Genomic DNA, 20,298 nt, shown 5'->3' on the forward strand with positions numbered 1-20,298 from the left:
ATCGGAGCTGACAAAATAGGAACTATCCACTGCAGTATTAGTAACATCAGCAGAATTGAGTGTAATTTCTATAGCAAACAGCATTGCTAAGATCATAACAGTGGGAAGTTGATGGGCTGAAGGGCATGATGTCATTCAGAAATCTCTAGGACATCACCAGATCATTACAGGGAAAGATGACTGCAGCCAAGTCAATTAATTGGAGATGTAATATTCCATTGCTTGTGATAGATCATTCAAGTAACCATTAAAAATGCTTTAAAATAGTGGGAAATTATTGCAGGACTGAGCAAGAATTATATTGTCAGACATATCAGCATATATGTACAATGCTGATATATTCAAAGTAAAGTATCTTGGGAAATCAAACAAGATAGGACGTATACAGTAAATGGCAAGGCACTATGTTATATTGATGAAAAAAAAGACCTAGGGATTCAGTTGTTTATTTTTGGCAGGCTTGCCTTCATAATGTAGGGAGGGAACAGCGACTCAGACCATGAGAGGCCTGCGTTGGGCATTTTCATGCCTTACAAGGCGCAGATTGGAAGTCTGTGTGGGGCGCCACTCCTCACACAGACACTAGAGCAATGTGTGATTAAGTGACTTGCTCAAGGGCACAAACACGCTGCCACAGCTGAGGCTCGCAGTTGGAGCGTAGAGTATATGTTAGCTGTAACCTTACAGAACACTGGTTCAAGTCGTTCAATTTAATATCACAGAAAGTATACAGGATGCAACATCAAATTCCTACTGTTCACATACAGCCACGAAACAAGAAACCCCATAGAATAAACGATAGAAACATTAGAACCCCCAAACCCCCTTTGCCTTCCCATCGAACGCAGAGCAGCAAGAGCATTGACTCTCCCCTTCTTGCCCCAGCAGAAGCACCATACTCCTCCACCATACAAGCAATAGCAGAAGTCCATCAAAAACTATGGTCCATAATCCAGCACATCAGTGTCTCAGACAAGCTGTCTCTCTCCATCGCTGTCCTACATCAATGAGCGTGGAGACCAGCAACTCACTGTTCCAATGTTACAATCTTATGTGTTGCTTCTTCAAGCTGCCAGATGAGGGAGAGGGGAGGGGGTGGGGGGAGGTAGGTAGTGGGGAGTGGGGGAGGGGAGTGGGTAGGGAGTGGGGAGAGAGAGAGAGAGAGAAAGGAAGAAAAGACACCACCTTTCCTAGCTCCTCCTCCTCCTTCATTGATGTGATTGCACTGGAGAGAATTCAGAAAAGATGGTGCTTAGGTTTGAGGATTTTAGTTGTGAGTAGAGATAGAATAGGCTGCAGTAGAGGAAGCTGATGGATGACCTGACAGAAGTTGATAAGATTATGGGGGGCACAAGTTGGGTAGATAGTCAAGATCTTTTTGTTATTACCTGCTCTCTGGAATGGTTTTTTGCCATCTATTCAGTCTGTTGACACCATTCTATAGTTCAGAATTTTTCTCTCAATAGTAAACATTATTAATCATGATGTGATTGCAAACATCTTAATTGTGTTTCCGGCATTTAAGGCCAAATAATATTTAAACCACAAAGTGCAATGGCCTTGTATAGAGTTCTGCAGTGTCCCAAGGCACAGAGTGGTCCCGTTGTGAAAATTTCTATTGACTGTCACCATTTGCATTTTTGCTGATAACGTCAATTTTAAATCCTATTTGATGGTTTTCCTCTGACCCTATAGACTTTTATTTTCATGATCATTCTAGCAAATGCATTGTCTTTTAAAAAAAAAGAAACACTGCCTGAATTTTTGTGGTTTCATCAAGGTCTGTGTTGGAACTTGACTGTATTATGCCACAAATGCTGTATTCATTAAAATATCTTGATGCTTCTGCAGGAGGTTCAGTTAAATTAGTCAGCCACGAACCTACCGTAACAATTTCTGCCCTTGAGTAACTTGTACTTCTCATAAATGCTGATACATGTCACCCTTTAGAATATACTTCCAAGAATTAGTCTATTACTAATGTCAGATTGACTGGTCTATGTTGCTCAGTCTGTTCCGCATCTCTATGTAAACAATGGGTCTGTATTAGCAACTGTACTTCTCTGCATAGCTCGAGACAAAACGTTAGACTCTTTGCTTCCATACTTCCCAATCTCCCTCTTCTTTTCCAAGCTGGGTTATGTACGTATTTTAACTGGGATTGATAGTGCATTCCCCTTTAAACATGCTTGACTGCTTCAGGTTTCCCCTTGCTCAATGCTTATAATTTCTAAATGCTTAACACAATTCTTCCATAAATTCACTGTTTATATTGCCTCTTCTAAATGAAGACAGATGCCAAGAATTTATTCAGAATTCATTTTTGGCTTTTCTGCCTTCGTACTTGGGCTGATATCTTGCTGTCTAATTGTACTGATTCTTTATAATCCTCTTTTCCTTTACATATTTATAAAACATCTTAGGACTTTTTAAAACTTTAGTTATCTATATTTTTCCTCATTGCCTTTTTAATTATGCCCTAGCTCTTTTATACTTCTATATGATTCTAGGCCCCATCTTGTTGAGTTCTCCATTGTCTTATTGATCCAGTTTCTTACATTATCCCTGCCTATATACTCCTCAATATAGTTGGGGTGGTGTAGAACTAGGAACAGCCATATTCCCTTCCATACATCTGTATTTGTATTGATTCTTCACTTCTCCTTTTTGAATGCCTTTCATTGCTCTGATACTGATTGCTTTTTAACTATTTGGAAATCATATCCAGTCTAGTTTATTGAGATCTTTTTCCCCGTGTTGGGAAATCAAGAACGAGAGGACAGTAGGCTTAGGTTGTGAGGGTATAGATTTAATAGGAACATGAAGGGCAACCTTTTCCACCATGAGTGTGGCTAGCTGAAAGAAGGTCATAGTTGGGAGCTTAATATCCAAGGATACACGTTTAATCGAAAGGGCAGGCAGGTAGACAGAGGGGGTGAGATGGCTCTGTTGGTAAAAAATGAAATCAGATCCTTAGAGGTAGCATAATATCAAAAGATGTACCCTCCTGTGGGTCGAGTTAAGAAACTGCAAGAGTAAAAAGACCTTGATGGGAGTTTTATACAGGCCTCAGAACAGTAGACGGCATGTGGGGTACAAGTTACAATGGGAGATAGAAAAGCCATGTAAATAGGCCAATGTTATGGGGATTTTAATATGCAGGTAGATTGCAAAAACCAGGTTCGTGCTGGATACCAAGAGAAGGAATTTGTAGAATGCCTACACGATGGCTTTTTTACGTAGCTTGTGGTTGAGCCAACAAGCGAAAAGGGGATTCTGGATTGGGTGTTGTGTAATGAACCAGATTTGATTACAGAGCATGTTCTCATGTTCTCGATATTTATTGCTTATTTATTATTATTGTTATTATTTTCTCTTGTATTTGCAGTTTGTTGTCTTTTTCACATTGGTTATGTGCCCACCCTGTTGGTTGTGGTCTTTCATTGATACTATTATGGTTCTTGGGTTTACTGTGGATGCCTGCAAGAAAACAAATCTCAGGGATGTATATGGTGACACACAGTATATGTATTTGATAATAAGTTTACTTTGAACTTCTGAACTTTGAAAGTAAAAGAAACTATAGGAGAGAATGATTGTAATATGGTAGAATACACGTTGCAGTTTGAGAGGAAGAAGGTAAAACTAGATATATCAGTATTACCATGGAGTAAAGGGAGCTACAGAGGCACGAAAGAGGATCTGGCCACAGTTGAGTGGAAGCCCACACTAGCAGGGATAATGGCAGAAAAGCAATGGCTGGAGTTGCTATGACCAATTTGGACAGTAAAGGATAGATATGTCTGAAAGATGAACAAGTATTCTAAAGGGAGGATGAGTCAACCGTGGCTGGCAAGGGGAGTCAAAGACAGCGTAAAAACAAAAGAGAGGGCTTACAACATAGAAAATACAAGTGAGAAGCTTGAGGATTGGGAAGCTTTTAAAAACCAACAGAAGGGAACAAGAATAGCAATAAGGAGTGAAACGATGAAATATGAATGTAAATTAACCAATAATATAAAAGATGATACCAAATGAAAAACAGAATAAAAGAGAGATGAGAGTGTTTAGTGGACTGCTGGAAAATGGAGCTGAAGCTGTAGTAACGAGGGTGAACTTAATAAATATTTTGCGCGATTCTTCACTGTGGAACATACCAGCGATATGCCTGAAATTGAAATGTTGGTGCAGAAATTAGTGCAGTTAATATTACCACGGAGAAGGTGTTTGGGAAGCTGAAAGGTCTGAAGGTAGGTGAGTCACCAGGACCAGATGGACTACACTTCGGGGTTCTGAAAGAGGTAGCTAAAGAGATTGTGGAGGCATCGGAAGTATCTTTCAAGGATCACTAGATCCTGGAATGGTTCCAGAGGGCTGGAAAATTGCAAATAACACTCTTTAAGAGGGAGAGAAACAAAAGACAAGAATCTATAAGACTGTTAGCCTGACTTCAGTGATTGAAAAGAAGTTGGAGTCCATTAGTAAGGGTGAGGTTTTGCATTACCTTGGTGGCACATGATAAATAGGCCAACATCAGCATGGTTTCCTTACAGGGAAATCTTGTCTGACAAATCTGTTCTAATTCTTTGAGGAATTCACAGGCAGCATAGACAGAGGAGATTCTGTGAATGTTTATTTGGATTTTCAGAAGTTCTTTGATAAGGCACCACACAATGAGGCTGCTAAACAACAGCCCATGGTATTACTAGAAAGACACCTGCATGTATAGAAGAGTGACTGACTGGGAAGAGGTAATGAATGGGAATAAAGGGGACCTGTTCTGCTTGGCTGCTGGTTTCTAGTGGTGTTTCATAGGGATCAATTTTAGGACCATTTATTTTCATGTTATATGTCAATGATTTGGATCACGGTATTGATGCCTTTGTGGCCAAGTTTGCGGTTGATATGAAGATAGATGAAGGGGCGGGTAGTGTTGAAGAAGCAGGGAGTCTGCAGTAGGACTTCGACAGATTAAGGGAATGGACAAAGAAGTAGCCGATGGAATATATGCAGGGAAGTGTATGGTCATGTACTTTGGTAAAAGGCAGAGACTATTTTTTAAACGGGGAGAAAATTTAGAATTCAACGGTGCAAAGGGACTTGGGAGACCTACTTCATAGGTTAACTTGCAAGTTGAATTGGTGGTAAGGAAAGCAAATGCAATGTTAGTGTCCATCTCAAGAGGACTAGAATATAATAGAAAGGATGTAATGCTGAGACTTTATAAGGCACTGGTCAGTTCGCACTTGGAGTACTGTGAGTAGATTTGGGCCTTTTATCTCAGAAAATATCTGCAGGCATTGGTGAGCATTCAGAGGAAGTTCACGAGAATGATCCCAGGAATGAAAAGGTTAAAATATGAGTGTTTGATGGCTTTAGGCTTGTACTGACTGGAATTTAGAAAAGTGATGGGGGGGGATCTAATTGAAACTTATCAAATATTGAAAAGCCTAGATTAAGTGGAGGGCGTGAGGATATTTTGTTTAGTGGGAATGTTTTATAGACAATAGACAATAGGTGCAGGAGTAGGCCATTCGGCCCTTCGAGCCAGCACCGCCATTCACTGTGATCATGGCTGATCATCCACAATCAGTATCCAGTTCCTGCCTTATCTCCATAACCTTTGATTCCGCTATCTTTAAGAGCTCTATCCATCTCCTTCTTGAAAGCATCCAGAGACTTGGCCTCCACAGCCTTCTGGGGCAGAGCATTCCATATATCCACCACTCTCTGGGTGAAAAGGTTTTTCCTCAACTCCGTTCTAAATGGCCTACCCTTTATTCTTAAACTGTGGCCTCTGGTTCTGGACTCACCCATCAGTGGGAACATGCTTCCTGCCTCTAGCGTGTCCAATCCCTTAATAATCTTATATGTTTCAATAAGATCCCCTCTCAGCTTTCTAAATTCCAGAGTATACAAGCCCAGTCGCTCCAATCTTTCAACATATGACAGTCCCGCCATCCCGGGAATTAACCTTGTGAACCTACGCTGCACTCCCTCAATAGCAAGAATGTCCTTCCTCAAATTTGGAGACCAAAACTGTGCACAGTGCTCCAGGTGTGGTCTCACCAGGGCCCTGTACAGCTGCAGAAGGACCTCTCTGCTCTTATACTCAATTCCCCTTGTTATGAAGGCCAGCATGCCATTAGCTTTCTTCACTGCCTGCTGTACTTGCATGCTTGCTTTCAGAGACTGATGTACAAGAACACCTAGATCTTGTTGTACTTCCCCTTTTCCTAACTTGACTCCATTTAGATAATAATCTGCCTTCCTGTTCTTACCACCAAAGTGGATAACCTCACATTTATCCACATTAAACTGCATCCGCCCATTCACCCAGCTTGTCCAAGTCACCCTGCATTCCCATAGCATCCTCCTCACATTTCACCCTGCCACCCAGCTTTGTGTCATCGGCAAATTTGCTAATGTAACTTTTAATTCTCTCATCTAAATCATTAATATATATTGTAAACAGCTGCGGTCCCAGCACTGAACCCTGCGGTACCCCACTGGTCACCGCCTGCCATTCCGAAAGGGACCCGTTAATTGCTACTCTTTGTTTTCTGTCAGCCAGCCAATTTTCACCTGCTTAGCCCCCCAGTCAGTGTCATGTGAAGCCATGGGAGCAGATGGTGGATGGTCATATGAGCTGCTGGTGCTTATCACATCCTGATGCTAGGCAGATAATTTCTGGAGTGTATTGAAGATGGCTGGGATCATTCATCATGTAAAGACACTGCCCAGAAGAAGGTAATAATAGAAAAATTTGCCAAGAAGAATCACGGTTATGAGATGATGATCACCTACTTCATACAACATGGCACATACTGATATTAATAATGTATGGTGGGAAAAGATGTTGAAGAATGGAACACAGCATTCTCTGGCAATGTGCACCTACACCAGATGCACTTTTGAAACATTCTTACCCAGAATAATCTACCTTCATATCAACATCTATTTACCTCTACTAGCAAGGACTTTTCATTTCCTGTATCTGGAAATTCCTGCGATCTTTCACACACAGACTGCATTGGATTGAACCCAGGCCCAAGTCACTAGAACGGTGAGACAATTCCTCTAATAGCTGCTCTACTTTATCTCTGTTTTATTTCAAATAAAATATTTCAAACTACCATGCAAACCATACTACCATTTTATATTGTAAAATTAGTCAGCTCTGTCATGGGCACTAGCCTCCGTCGAATCCAGGACATCTTCAGAAGCAATATCTAAATAAGGTGGTGTCAACCTTTAAGGACACCTGATGCACCATCAATAACTCCAAAAGACTGGAAGTAGAGTAAATACTGAAAGGCTTTTATTCGCAGTAAAATGTGACCTCCAGCATGCTGGGTATCTGCCCTGGACTGAGAGGAGGAGCAATGGCACAATCGCCTTTATTCAGGGGTCTGAGGGAGGAGCCACAGGGCAGTCAGCAGAGGAGCGTGTCCAGACAGGTAACCCAGTTACAACATATATATGGTTTACCACATTCACCCCTTTTTTTTTAAAAAAGAGTCCCATGGGGTGAAGTGACTGACAATATTTAAAACAAGTATATTTACAGGTCAAGTCTATCAGGCAGTCGAGTCCATCTCTGTGATCTACGTAGCACCAGTGGTGATTGCACTGGCAACGGTGGTTGTGCTGGTTCCAGCCTGACTTGAGGTGTCAGCACGTTAGGCGTCGGTATTCCCTCGTGCGTGTGCGTTGCGCCCGGAAGGGGAGTGTTGTGAGGTGTCTGTGTAGGGCTTGGAGTACGCGGTGTCTCGTGGGTATATATATCAGTGGATACAGGGTTAATAGTCACCATGGAGTGTTCAGGGTAGGGGCCCGGTGCTCCTGCGGGTGCCAGGTCGCGGATGGAAACCGTGTCCTCCCGCCCATCAGATAAAACTACATAGGCATACTGGGGGTTCGCATGAAGTAAGTGAACCCTCTCGACCATCTGGGAGTATTTATTTCTCCTCACATGTTTCCAGAGCAGCACTGGCCCCGGGGACATCAGCCAAGTTGGTAGGGTGGTCCCAGTGGTCGACTTCCTGGGAAAAGAAAAGATTTGCTCATGAGGGACGGCATTGGTGGACGTGCATAACAGGGAGTGGATGGAGTGGAGTGCCTCAGGAAGGACCTCCTACCAGCAGGAGACTGGCAGTCCCTTTGACCTTAGGGCTAAGAGTGTGGCTTTCCACACCGTGCCATTCTCCTTCTCCACCTGTCCATTCCCCCAGGGATTATAGCTCGTGGTCCTACTAGTTGCAATACCCCTAGCCAGCAGGTATTGGCGCAACACACATCAAAGTTGCTGGTGAACGCAGCAGGCCAGGCAGCATCTCTAGGAAGAGGTGCAGTCGACGTTTCAGGCTGAGACCCTTCGTCCTGACTTGTGCTTGCCTCAATGACCCCCTCCCTAAGCAGCCCCTGCACCTCCGACTTAATGAAGGCTCTGTCCCCCGCGCTGTACCTCCTGCTTTTAGTTGCCACAGGTTTACAGTCGGGGTCAGGTTGGCAAACAGCGGTGGGGGAGGGATCTTAAGGGTGGAGAGGCCGCAAGTGGTGTCGGTAGTGCGGCTGTTGGCATGGTGTTGGGTGGGATGTGTGGGTCGGTGTGTGTGTGTGGTCAGTAGCGGGGTACGTGACGTATTCCTACAAAACTGAGGATTTACGACAGTGATTGGCGGGAGGGGCCCATCATACTTCATTGTCACGCTTTTCAGGTGGCTCTGGAAGTCCAGCCCCAATAGCACAGGGGCACACAGTTGAGGCATGACCAGTAATGTAAAGACTTGATATGCCCTGCACTACTAGCGTCGCTACACTACCCCCCACCCCCCCCGGATGTCTGTTGTATGCGACCTGGAAGCCATGGCGACCCTCCGACTTAACGGCCGTATCGCAAGTCCACAATGCTGCACCGTGTCCGGGTGGATAAAACTCTCCGTGCTGCCCGTGTCAAACAGGCAGCTTGTCTTGCGTCCCTCTATCAGGCTGTCCATCATTGACCTTGCGAGCTGGTGGGGAGCACTTTGGTCGAGGGTCACGGAGGTGAAGGTTGAGTCGCTGTCTTGGTCCGGCATGGTGGGGTGCCCCGTGAGCACCCGTTGGTCGTAGGCGGTGGGAGGTGGTGCCAACCAAGATGGCTGCCCCCATGCCTCGCATGTGGTGGCAGTGTGCAGGTAAGATGGAGGCAGGCAAGATGGCGACTTCCATGCCTCGCACGCGGCGCTGCCCAATCCCGCTGGCAGTTTGGACTTACAGGCCTTGGCGAAGTGGCCCTTCTTTCTGCAGCTGGATGAGGTAGCTCCTCGGGCTGGGCAGCGTTTCCGGGGGTGCTTCTCAAGTCCGCAGAAGTAGCACTTCGCGGACTCGCGACTGGCAGCCGCTGAGGTCGATTCGCAGGCGGGTTGCGGGGTTTGCGGCGCCCACGAGGCCATCAGATCACGTGCCTGGAGAGCCTTAGAGTTGTGCAGAGCCGTCTCCAGCGTGTCGGCCAGCTCAATCGCCGAACGTAAGGTAAGATCAGCTCTTTCCAGCAGCCGCTGGTGCACATACACTGACGTGGTCCCCGTGACGAAAGTGTCTCTCACTAGGAGCTCCACATGCTGTTCTGCCGTCAGTTCTTGGCAGCCGCAGGTCCGCATGAGCGTCTGTAGTGCCTGGACAAACTCAGCACTTGACTTCTGGGGCTGCTGGTGCCTTGTCGCTAAGCGATGCTGTGCGTAGACGGTGTTTACCGGCCGCAGGTATTGTCCTTTGAGGGCGCTCATCACGCCATCGTAGCTCAGCTGGTCTCTGATCATCGAGTAGACCCGTGGATTGACCCTGGAAAGGAGAACTCTGCGCTTCGCTGTGGACTCGGTCACTTCAATCGCCTCTAGGTATGACTCGAAGCAGGCCAGCCAGAGTTCGAAAACGTTTTCAGCTTCAGGTGTTTGCGGGTCGAGGTCGAACTTGTCGGGTCTCAGGGTGCGTTCCATGCCTTAAAATTACTGCTAATAAAATTGATGCACCATCAATAACTCCAAAAGACTGGAAGTAGAGTAAATACTGAAAGGCTTTTATTAGCAGTAAAATGTGACCTCCAGCATGCTGAATGTCTGCCCCTGGACTGAGAGGAGGAGCCATGGCCCAATCGCCTTTATTCAGGGATCTGTGGGAGGAGCCACAGGGGCAGTCAGCAGAGGGGTGTGTCCAGACAGGTAGCCCAGTTACAACATATATAGTTTACCACAACCCCCATCCCCCAAGTCATGCCTTTTTCTCACTGTTACCATCAGGAAGGAGGTATAGAAGCCTGAAGGCACATACTCAGCATTTCAGGAACAGCTTCATCCCCTCTGCCATCTGATTGCTAAATGGACATTGAACCCATGAACACTACCTCACTACATTTTTATTTCTATTTTGCATTACTTATTTAATTTAACTATTTAAAAATATATATATACAGTAATTCACAGTTCCTTTTCTATTATTATGTATTGCATTGCATAGTTAACAAATTTTATGACATACGTCTGGATTGGGGAGCATGCCTTATGAGAATAGGTTGAGTGAACTTGGTCTTTTCTCCTCGGAGCGACAGAGGATGAGAGGTGACCTGATAGAGGTGTACAAGATATTGAGAAGCCTTGATTGTGTGGATAAGTCAGAGGCTTTTCCTGAGGGCTGAAATGGCTAGCACAAGAGGGCATAGTTTTAAGGTGCTTGGAAGTAGGTACAGAGGAGATGTCAGGGGTAAGTTTTTTACGCAGAGAGTGGTGAGTGTCTGGAATGGGCTGCCAGCGGCGGTGGTGGAGGTGGAAACGATAGGGTCTTTTAAAAGACTCCTGGATGGCTACATGGAGCTTAGAAAAATAGAGGGCTATGGGTAAAGCCTAGGTAGTTCTAAGGTAGGGACATGTTCGGCACAGCTTTGTGAACCGAAGGGCCTGTATTGTGTTGTAGGTTTTCTATGTTTCTATATTGAACCTGATTCTGATTTACCCTGTGACTGTGTAGGCTGTCTCAGGACCACCTGATTTTGTCTCACATCCCAAAATTATGTGGGTTTGTTAGGTTCATAGACTTCTGCAAGTTAGCCCAAGTGTGTACATGAATGGTAGAACTTGAGTGGGGTGGGGGAAGTAGTTGGGAATATGAGGGTTCAGATAGAATTAGTATGAATAGGTAGTTGATGCCCAACTTGAACTTAGTGGGGTAAAAGATTTGCTTCCTTGCTATTTCTTCCTACATCTTTAAATTTAGTTGATTTTCCCACGAATGAAGCATAATATTGGTCATTGTTTGTTGTTTTTTACACATTGTTCAGAAAATTACCTTTGACTGGTAACTTAACAGGATTATGCCAGGGAACAATTTGAATTTGTGAAAAGTAATTAATTTCAAATAGAGCTGATCTAGCTGGCCAAGAGGAAACATTGATCCAGTCTCTTTGGATCATGTATGGTTCTGTGTTTCAGGAATAAAACACCCTGTAGGGTTTCTGTGTTCTTCCCAAAATAGACCGAAACTTTGGGAATTTTCTCAAAAATCATTTATTAGCATGTACGTTCACTGTGTTTCTTTTCCCCCAAATAGGACTCTGATCAGAAAAGGTCTTAATGATCTCAGACAAGTAAATCCTGTGGGTGATACCTACATGCATCTGGGGATTAAAATGGTAAGTTGCAGTTTTCAGTTACTTGGTAAAACCGTGGAATTGTAAAAACATGTTTGCATGGCAAGTACATTAGATGTTCTATTCCAAGTAAATGTAATGATGGTAGCTTAATGGTGAGCATAGATATTGCCATTGTATAATATATGGTCCTTAAGGTTATTGCATGGGACCATTGAAATTCCGTATGTTAGTTGATGAAAATGAAATACCTGTTGAAATTCATCTGAAGGCCATTCTAAAATTTGCTTCATTTTTGTTGTGGGAATTAATTCTATAATTTTGGTAATTGCTATGTAGCTCTGTGTACACGCAGTTCCAGTATTGTGCTGTGTGTTAATGTAATAATTTTTAAAATGTGACTTGTATTTACTCGGCATCAGGATTGGATGTACTGCAGACCGTGAGTTTGCTTGTCACTTGCCCATGGATTACGTTGTTTCTGCTCCAGCACCAGTATTGAGGGAAGCGAGGGATGAGGTTGGGGCCCTTGCTACTGATGTGGATTGTGGAAAGGGTTGGGGACTTCACTGGCAGTGGTCTGATGCATGGAAAAGAATTAGACTCGCACTGGCGTATAGTGGATGAAAAGATTGGGACTTCTCCGGCGTGGATGTGGTGAGGAGGAGAGGGAAGCAGGTATAGGGCTAATATTGATGTTGGAGGTGGGGGTGAAAGTCCAGGAGATTGGCTGGGGATGAAAGCCGTGGGTTAAGATTGGTACATGCTTGTGGGAGTACATGTAATGTGGGAAGGAGGGCAGGTTTTTGCTGTCTGTTCAGTGCTACACTGCTAAACTTACTCATTCCGAATCTCCAGAGCAGGCATTCCTAGGTCAGTCTGATCCAATTTTGTCTTGAAAAGAATTATTGCATGTAGAATGACATAAGTCATGCGTCCCTGACACAAATACTATGTTGTGGTCATAATGATGACTCGTGGCAGGAAGTGCTCCCTTGATTATTCCAAACAAAACATGGTCTTTAATATGTATTGCTCATTTGGCTCATTTCCCCTTTGCTCTGCTCAAGCTTTCAGCTGAGTTGCAGAATATTTTCATGTGATTTGCTAATATAAAACCTTACTGATCATGAGATTTTTATATGCAGAATTGCGAGCTGAGGTGGTAAACCAGTTGATGCACCCATTTAATGTTTACATAAATAATTTACAGTATGTTGATATATTTTCATCACATAAATAAAGATAACACGTCATGTAGAAATATAAACACAAAACTACATTTGGTTTCTTCTGAATTTGTTCAGTTTGGCTGCTTTTCTGATTCACCCTTACTCCTTGCACGGGTACATGGCTCCAGTTTTCCTGGGCCTCCTGTCACATGAGCTGTATGGTGAGACATATGAAGGCCTAGACAGTGGCTGGGCTACAGACAGAGTGCATACAGGGTCATCCTCATACCCTGAGGATGCTCTCCCAGAGTTTGAGAAGGAGGCAAGTTTGTGGCTTGGCTTGGTTCCCTATGAATGTGTGAGGTTTTGTAAAAGTTTTTATATGTCCTCAATATTAAACTAAAGCAAAATAAGGAAAGAGTATATTGTTAAAACATGTCCTTGGAGGCTATGCTCTTGCTGAATATTTTGCAGTTTTATAGCCTATCTGAGGACTCTTGCATCCAGCGTGTTATCATCGGTTCCTATTGTCATATACCTGCTGATTCCTCCTAGACATTGAACTAATATTTAGCACCATGGGCATGTAGTCAACTGTTGCAATATAATAATACTCAAAGCAGGCTCAGCAGCCAGATTTTTGGGTAGATGGGGTATATCAAAGCCACGGGTCTGCCTACCTTGCCTTCTTTTGTCAGTTGATTCTTCATATTGCAGTATTTGGTGGTTCTCTCCAATGACGCCACAACTTGAAACTTTCTGTTCTCAGCGCATTCCTACCACAGTTCTTATTGATGCCACTTCAAGGTGTTTTGCATGGTAGTGCTTCATATCATGGCCATCTTCCTTTCCCCCACCTGTGGTGCTGGATGTCCCTACAACTTTTTCCCAGAGAGACTGGAAGATAGACCGAGACAGCAGACATAACATTCCCCATTTTTGTCTTCCCATACTACCAAGTTGTAAGTGCCTCTCTGAAGAACTCATGTTCGGGAAAAAGTTCTGTTCACACATCCTAAGCTCCATGTCTTTGAGTTTATGAACTCCAGAGGACAACGTGGTGAGGGTCAAGGCACAGTACAAAAAGTGGTTGTTTTGGTTGAGAGAATTCAGCATTACCCCTCTTGACTTGTGCTACTTACTGTATTTGCAGTCCTTCCTCTGGTGTTGTGCCTTGGTGGATCACACTGAGTAGGTGTGAAGTTAAAAAGTCAAGCTGCAGTTTCAAAAAGAGAACTAATCCACATACTGTGGATGAAAAATTTGATAATGATGAGACTTGGTAGCTTTGAAATTTACAATGTGAGAACTAATAATATAGCTTACACCAGAAGGTAACGGCAAATTAGTTAAAATTGAATTAGACACTGGCTCAGTTATTTTGTTCATTCCACAAAAGGAATGGCATTTCAAAGATGTTGAACTGAAGCCTGCAGATATCCAACTAAGAACATATTTTGGAGAAAAGGTAACTCGTGTGGGAATGACACTTGTAACAGTGAAATACAGTGACCAAGGTACACTGAGCTTGTCTGTGGTAAAAACGGGAGGGCCTGTATTGTGGGGTGAGAGTTGGCTGAGACAACTACAAATTGATTGGAGATCCATCCACCATTTGCAAGCCACATCACCTGCAAAAGAGTTAACTGAAACCAGATTAAGAAAAGTACTGGATGATGCCACAGCAGTGTTCCAAGATGGCATTTGAAAACGCAAGCATATCATGGGTAAAATAGTGTTAAATGAAAATGCCTCACCCAAGCTTTACAAAGCCCGTGTGTTCCCTATACCATCCGTGATAAATTAGCCAGTAACCTGATTGCATGGAGGCTGAAGGAATTCTTTCCAAGGTTGAGTGGAGCCCTGGCGCAATGCCAGTGGTCCCAGTAGCTAAGAAGAATGTGTTTGCTAAAATTTGTGATGACTTTAAGGTAGCCATCAACCCAGTACTAAAAGTACATCAATACCCTCTGCCTAACGTAGAGGATTTCCTTGCAAACCTTTCTGGAGGGAAACACTTCAGTAAAGTGGATATGGGTGAGGCTTATCTACAGATGGAGATGGAGCAAGGATTACGCAAGTGTGCCGAGAATTTTCAAGCAGTGGTGGATGCCCCAAGGCCAAAGGATGAGCCACAGATGTAGTCCTTTTCAGGATTGATTAATTACTATAACAGGTTCCTGCCAAACCTGGCTACTGTGTTCCACCTCTTGAACTTATTATGACAGATCAGGAAGAAGTGGCAACGGTCAGAGCAGTGTGAGGTGGCTTTCCCAAAAGGTAAGGACGTCAGACACTATTCTCACACGTGATCCATATCGTCTAGTGACGCTTGCCAAGTTCCGTTTCGGATGCTGACACATCCAGAAGAAAGGTATGAGGGCTGTCAGAAGCAGTTCCTGCCGTCCCACAGTCAACTCCTGTGCCACCATGGAGGAGGCCCCTGAACATGAGATTGTCTCACAGCCACAAGTCTCAGCTGAACCCCTTGGCAGGAAAGATGTTTTCCCAGAAGAGTAAGAAATCCTCCTTGGTGATGAAATCATGAGACAATTTAAAATTTACGATGCTGTGGATGCCTGTACGTAGTAGTTGTAATTTATAGAATACTGTGTGTACAGTTGAGATGTATTCTGCATTGAGTTGAAGTTTATAGCTAAGCAAGGAGGTGTGTATTTAATATTTTAGTAATATTTGTGTAATGTTGTAAATATGCTATTGTTTGATTAAGCATTCTTTATTGTTTTACATATAACTCACAATGCATTATGTATTGTATGTGAAAAGCATACATCATTGTGTTGCCATGTTACATGTAGGCATCTCAGTAAAAGTAAAAACAAAACAAATGTATAGTCCTGGCTCTGTGTTTTTCTTTTAATTAATTTAATGTTTTGGAGTCACAGAACATAACAACCTGGACAATAGCAATACCTATGTCAGGCAGCTGTTTATTGATCACATCTCAGCGTTCAACACTATCATACCCTCAGTGCTAATCAACACATTCCAAAACCTGAGCCTCTGGATCTCCTCCGCAACTAGATCCTGACTTGCTCGCCAGGAGACCACAGTCAGTGTAGATCGGAAATAACATTGCCTCCTCACTGGCAATCAATACTAGTGTACCTCCAGGATGTGTGCTTAGCCTGCTCTCTATACACCCACGATTGTATGGCTAAGCACGGCTTAAGCACCATCTATACATTTTTCGATGCCACAATTATTGTTAGCAGAATTTTGGATGGTGACGAGGCGGAGTGCAGGACTGAGATATTACAGCTAGCTAAGTGGCATCGCAACAACAACCTTGCACTCAATGTCAGTGAGATTAAGGAATAGATTGTGGACTTAAGCCAAGAAAACACATACCAGTCCTCTTCAACGAATCAGTCGAAAGGGTGAGCGTTTTCTATTTCCTCGGTGTCAACATCTCTGAAGATTTATCCTGCATGCAATGTATTGATGTAATTACAAAGAAGGCATGTAGCGGCTTTATTTCACTAGAGGTTTGAGGAGACTTGATATGTCTCCAAATTTCTTGCAGACTCCTACAAATCTATCATGGAGAGCATTCTGATTGGTTGCACAGGATTGGAACAAGCTGCAGGAAGTTCTAAGCTCAGCCAGCTCCATCATGGGCCCGAGCCTCCCCAGCTTCGAGGACACCTTCAAAAGGCGATGTCTCAAAAAGGTGGCATTCATCATTAAGGACATCCATCACCCAGGACCCACCCTCCTCTCACAGCTACCATCATGGAGGAGGTACAAGAGCCTAAAAATGCACCCTCAGTGTTTCAGGAGCAGCCTCTTCCCCTCCGATATCAGATTGCTGAATGAATAATGAACCCATGAACTCTGCCTCACTATTTTCCCCTCTTTTTGCACAAATTATTTAATTTATTTTTGAATATATAATTCCTATTGTAATTTATACATTTTATAATTATATATTGCAATGTTTTGCTGTGGTTGGGGGCAGGGAAGATCCTGGCTATGTAGGTATTGCTGAGTGTATCAATATTCTGCCTGAATTAGTGGCATGATTTTACCTGGTCAAATTTATGAGATACAGTTACATTGATCTTACCAACCACTGACATTACTAACCACAAAGAATCGTGCTCTATTGGCAAAGATGGAATTCTTTTTGAGCTTCTCAGTAATTTGGTTTGGTGCGGCTCAAGTTTATCAGTCTCTTTGTGGTTCAAAATAAAAGCTAATTTTTCCACTCTTCTGAAGACCCTTGGTCGCAGGGCAATCTGATTCTATTTTAATAATTCAGCATTTGCTGTGTCTTCCTGCTGATTAAATATCAACTTTTAGTGTGTTTTAAAAATCTCTGCAGTCATATTAACAGATAATTAGGCCATTTGGGAAAATACTCTGCATGCTCCATCAAACTAATGGTGCATGTTATAAAGAAAGGCAGAATGGTTTGTACTAGCATTTTAAAGCCAAACATTCTTTCCACTTGAACTAAACTCTTTTTAGAAGAAGAATAACCAGTAACTATTATTATTATACTTTTTTATAATTATGCATGGCTTATAAGGTAGATATGTGTAAGTGAATGAAGTCTTCTCACAACACTGAACGAAGAGGCAATTCCAGTTGTTGAAAAACAAAAAAAATATTTCAGGGTTACTCAACAAGTCAACAAGCATCTATAGAGAGAGAAAGTGGTATTGTTCCTGCAGCATAGAGTTGAAGTCAAGAATATAGAATGGAGCCTAAGGTTAATATTGAAACTAGCTATTCAGTTTGTGTTCATTGGGTGCCTTATTACAATCACTGAATTAATTTCTAATTGAAAATAAAACAAAATTTTGTTTCAAGACCTTTCACCACACTGTGGAAGTCAGCCTTTGGAACACACTGGCAAAAGGTAGCTGGTTGGAATTGTAAACACTGAGCTGGTAATTCAAAAATCTGTGATCTTCAGCGATATTTATACTGTAATCTATTACAATGGATGCAAATTGCTTAAAACATGTTGAAGTGCTGAGAAATAATTAAAATGTTCAGATGAATAGGAACTCTGTTATTAGGCTACAGCTGCCTGATGTAAAATTGTAGAGATGTGTTAATGAAGAGTTCTGTTAAAACCAGGCTGGACGATTAGCTTCCATGTGCTGTGAAGGAGTAGGGTAACAGTTACACCTGTAATACATATATCCCAGATTTAGAATGCTTCTCTGTAAGCCCGGTCTGTATAAATCTTTAAACAATTACAGTTCTGTACTGGAGCCTTGGCTTAGAATTTGCTTGAGGTTGGAAACATTGATGTGAGAATGCTCCTATTGAAATGCAGTACATGAAAAGTATAAGAGAAAAAATGATGTTAGAAGTCCTGTATGGTTATATGACAACAGTCCTATCACTAAATTGCAACTGATTTTGTTCTAATCACAGTTAGATAATGCCATTCCTTTTTTACTGTTATATCTGCTTGTGGCAGTCTTTGCTTTGCCTCAGTTTGCTTTTGTTAGTTCTGTTAAACTAAATACACAAAGTCAGTTTCATTTGCAGTAAATTTAACTGCAGAACTTTTGTAGTGTTTCTCTCCATGTTCAACTGTAACATTGGTGGGAGTTCAGCAAAAACAAGTTCTTCCGATCTCTTAAAACCTTCCAAAGAATGAAACCGTGAGGACCAAAATCTTCCTCAGTATTTGAAAGTTTCTTTGTTTAGTTTCCTCCTGTTAGGAGGAATTGCTATTTTTTTTTGGAGAATTGGTGAAAATTGTGGATAAGGATGAATGAATAATGAGCCACAATATTTTGAGAAATGCATTGATAATTATCAAAAATTCATGTTGGTGCATGTAAATTATTTATTTAATTTTCATCTACAAAAATGTGCTAAGTTTATAGTACACACGCTTTATACAACTATTGAAAATTTAAGAATGTGAACTTGCAAATCTGTTAATGATTTACTGCTTGTTTGCTTGAACGCTGCAATTGGACGTGATTTCATGTAATGTCAAATCCATTAACTTTGTGTCATCTTAGAGGCACAGAATATAACAGCTCCATGGTAGAGTAGCAGTTAGTGTGATGCTATTACAGCCAAGTATGTTGGAGTTCAAAGTTCAGTTCCGGCACCTTCTGTCAGCAAGTTTGTCTGTTTCTTCCTGTGTGGGCGTGGGTTTTAGATTATGAGGACACGCAGTCTCCTTTTATTGTCAGTTAGTAATGCATGCATTAAGAAATGATACAATGTTCCTCCAGAATGTTATCACAGAAACACAAGACAAACCAAGACTAAAAAAACTGATAAAAACCACGTAATTATAACATATTGTTACGACAGTGCAAAGTAATACCGTAATTTGATAAGGAACAGACCATGGGCACAGTTTAAAAAAAAATTTCAAAGTCTCTCGAAAGTCCCGTCATCTCACGCAGACGGTAGAAGGAAGAGAAACTCTCTTCCTGCCATGAACCTCCAGCGCCGCAAACTTGCCGATGCAGCACCCTGGAAGCACCCGACCACAGCCTACTCTTGAGTCCATCCGAAAACTTCCAGCCTCCGACCAGCCGCCTGACACCAAGCACCGAGCACCATCTCTGCCGAGCGCTTCAACCCCAGCCCTAGCAACAGGCAATAGGCAAAGCTGAAGATTTGGGGCCTTCCCTTCCGGAGATTCTCGATCACACAGTAGCAACGGCAGCAAAGCAGGCATTTCAGAAGTTTCTCCAGATGGTCCTCCGTACTTCTCACATCTGTCTCCATCAAATCAGGATTGTGCATGGCCCCTAGTTAACACATACAATATCATTTCGGAGTGACCGCGCGTGCTGCGTCGCGCCGCCATCTTCTCCTCCGTACCTCCTCTGGGGCCCACGGTTTCCTCCCATAGTCCAAAGACATACCGGTTAGGAGGTTAATTGGCCATTGTAAATTGTCCTGTGATTAGGCTAGGGTTAAAAGTTTGGGTTGCTGGGTAGCGCAGCTTGAAGGGCCAAAAGGGACTGTTCCATGCTGTATCTCTAAATAAATAGATAACGGCCAGGTGCTTTCAAACATGATAAAAGGTTTGAGAATTAATTTGGCTATGATCCTATCTACGAGGAGTTGGCTTCAGTGTGGAATGTCCAACATCAGCCTATGGTTTTGGTTGCGAATAGTTCATAACAGTTGGGGATTCAAGAATATAATTTGTGAAAGATGAGGGAGTGTCTCATCGTAAGCCACAACTTGTAAAACTTCGTTCCATTCTTCAGAGAAGTGGATGCACGTGATAGAACAAATGCTGAGTAATTTATTTAAAAACTAAACCTGAGACTGAAAATATGATTTATTTCTGTTTGTTAGGCTACTGAGCAGATACTGGAACAGAGAGCTTTGAAGACTGCAAGTGCTATTATTGTTCTAACTGATGGGGAACTGAGGGAACTTGTGTTGACATACACACTTGAAGAGGTAAGTGTAAAATTTTGAGTGCAGTTGTACCGCATAGAGTCAGGCCCCTTAACCTTCTGTGTTAATGCTGAC

General features: G+C 42.8%; 1 protein-coding gene across 3 annotated transcripts in view; it reads left to right on the plus strand.

Moving 5' to 3' along the window:
- antxr2a (ANTXR cell adhesion molecule 2a) overlaps positions 1-20,298 on the plus strand; it is a 218,968-nt gene that overhangs the window by 21,463 nt on the left and 177,207 nt on the right. For all 3 annotated transcript variants that reach the window (XM_072253137.1, XM_072253135.1, XM_072253136.1), the window contains exons 4-5: positions 11,584-11,665; positions 20,119-20,226. In XM_072253137.1, the coding sequence (XP_072109238.1) occupies positions 11,584-11,665; positions 20,119-20,226 (190 nt within the window). The remainder of the gene's footprint in view (positions 1-11,583; positions 11,666-20,118; positions 20,227-20,298) is intronic.

Source organism: Mobula birostris, chromosome 3, assembly GCF_030028105.1.
Source record: "Mobula birostris isolate sMobBir1 chromosome 3, sMobBir1.hap1, whole genome shotgun sequence".
NCBI lineage: Eukaryota > Metazoa > Chordata > Chondrichthyes > Myliobatiformes > Myliobatidae > Mobula > Mobula birostris.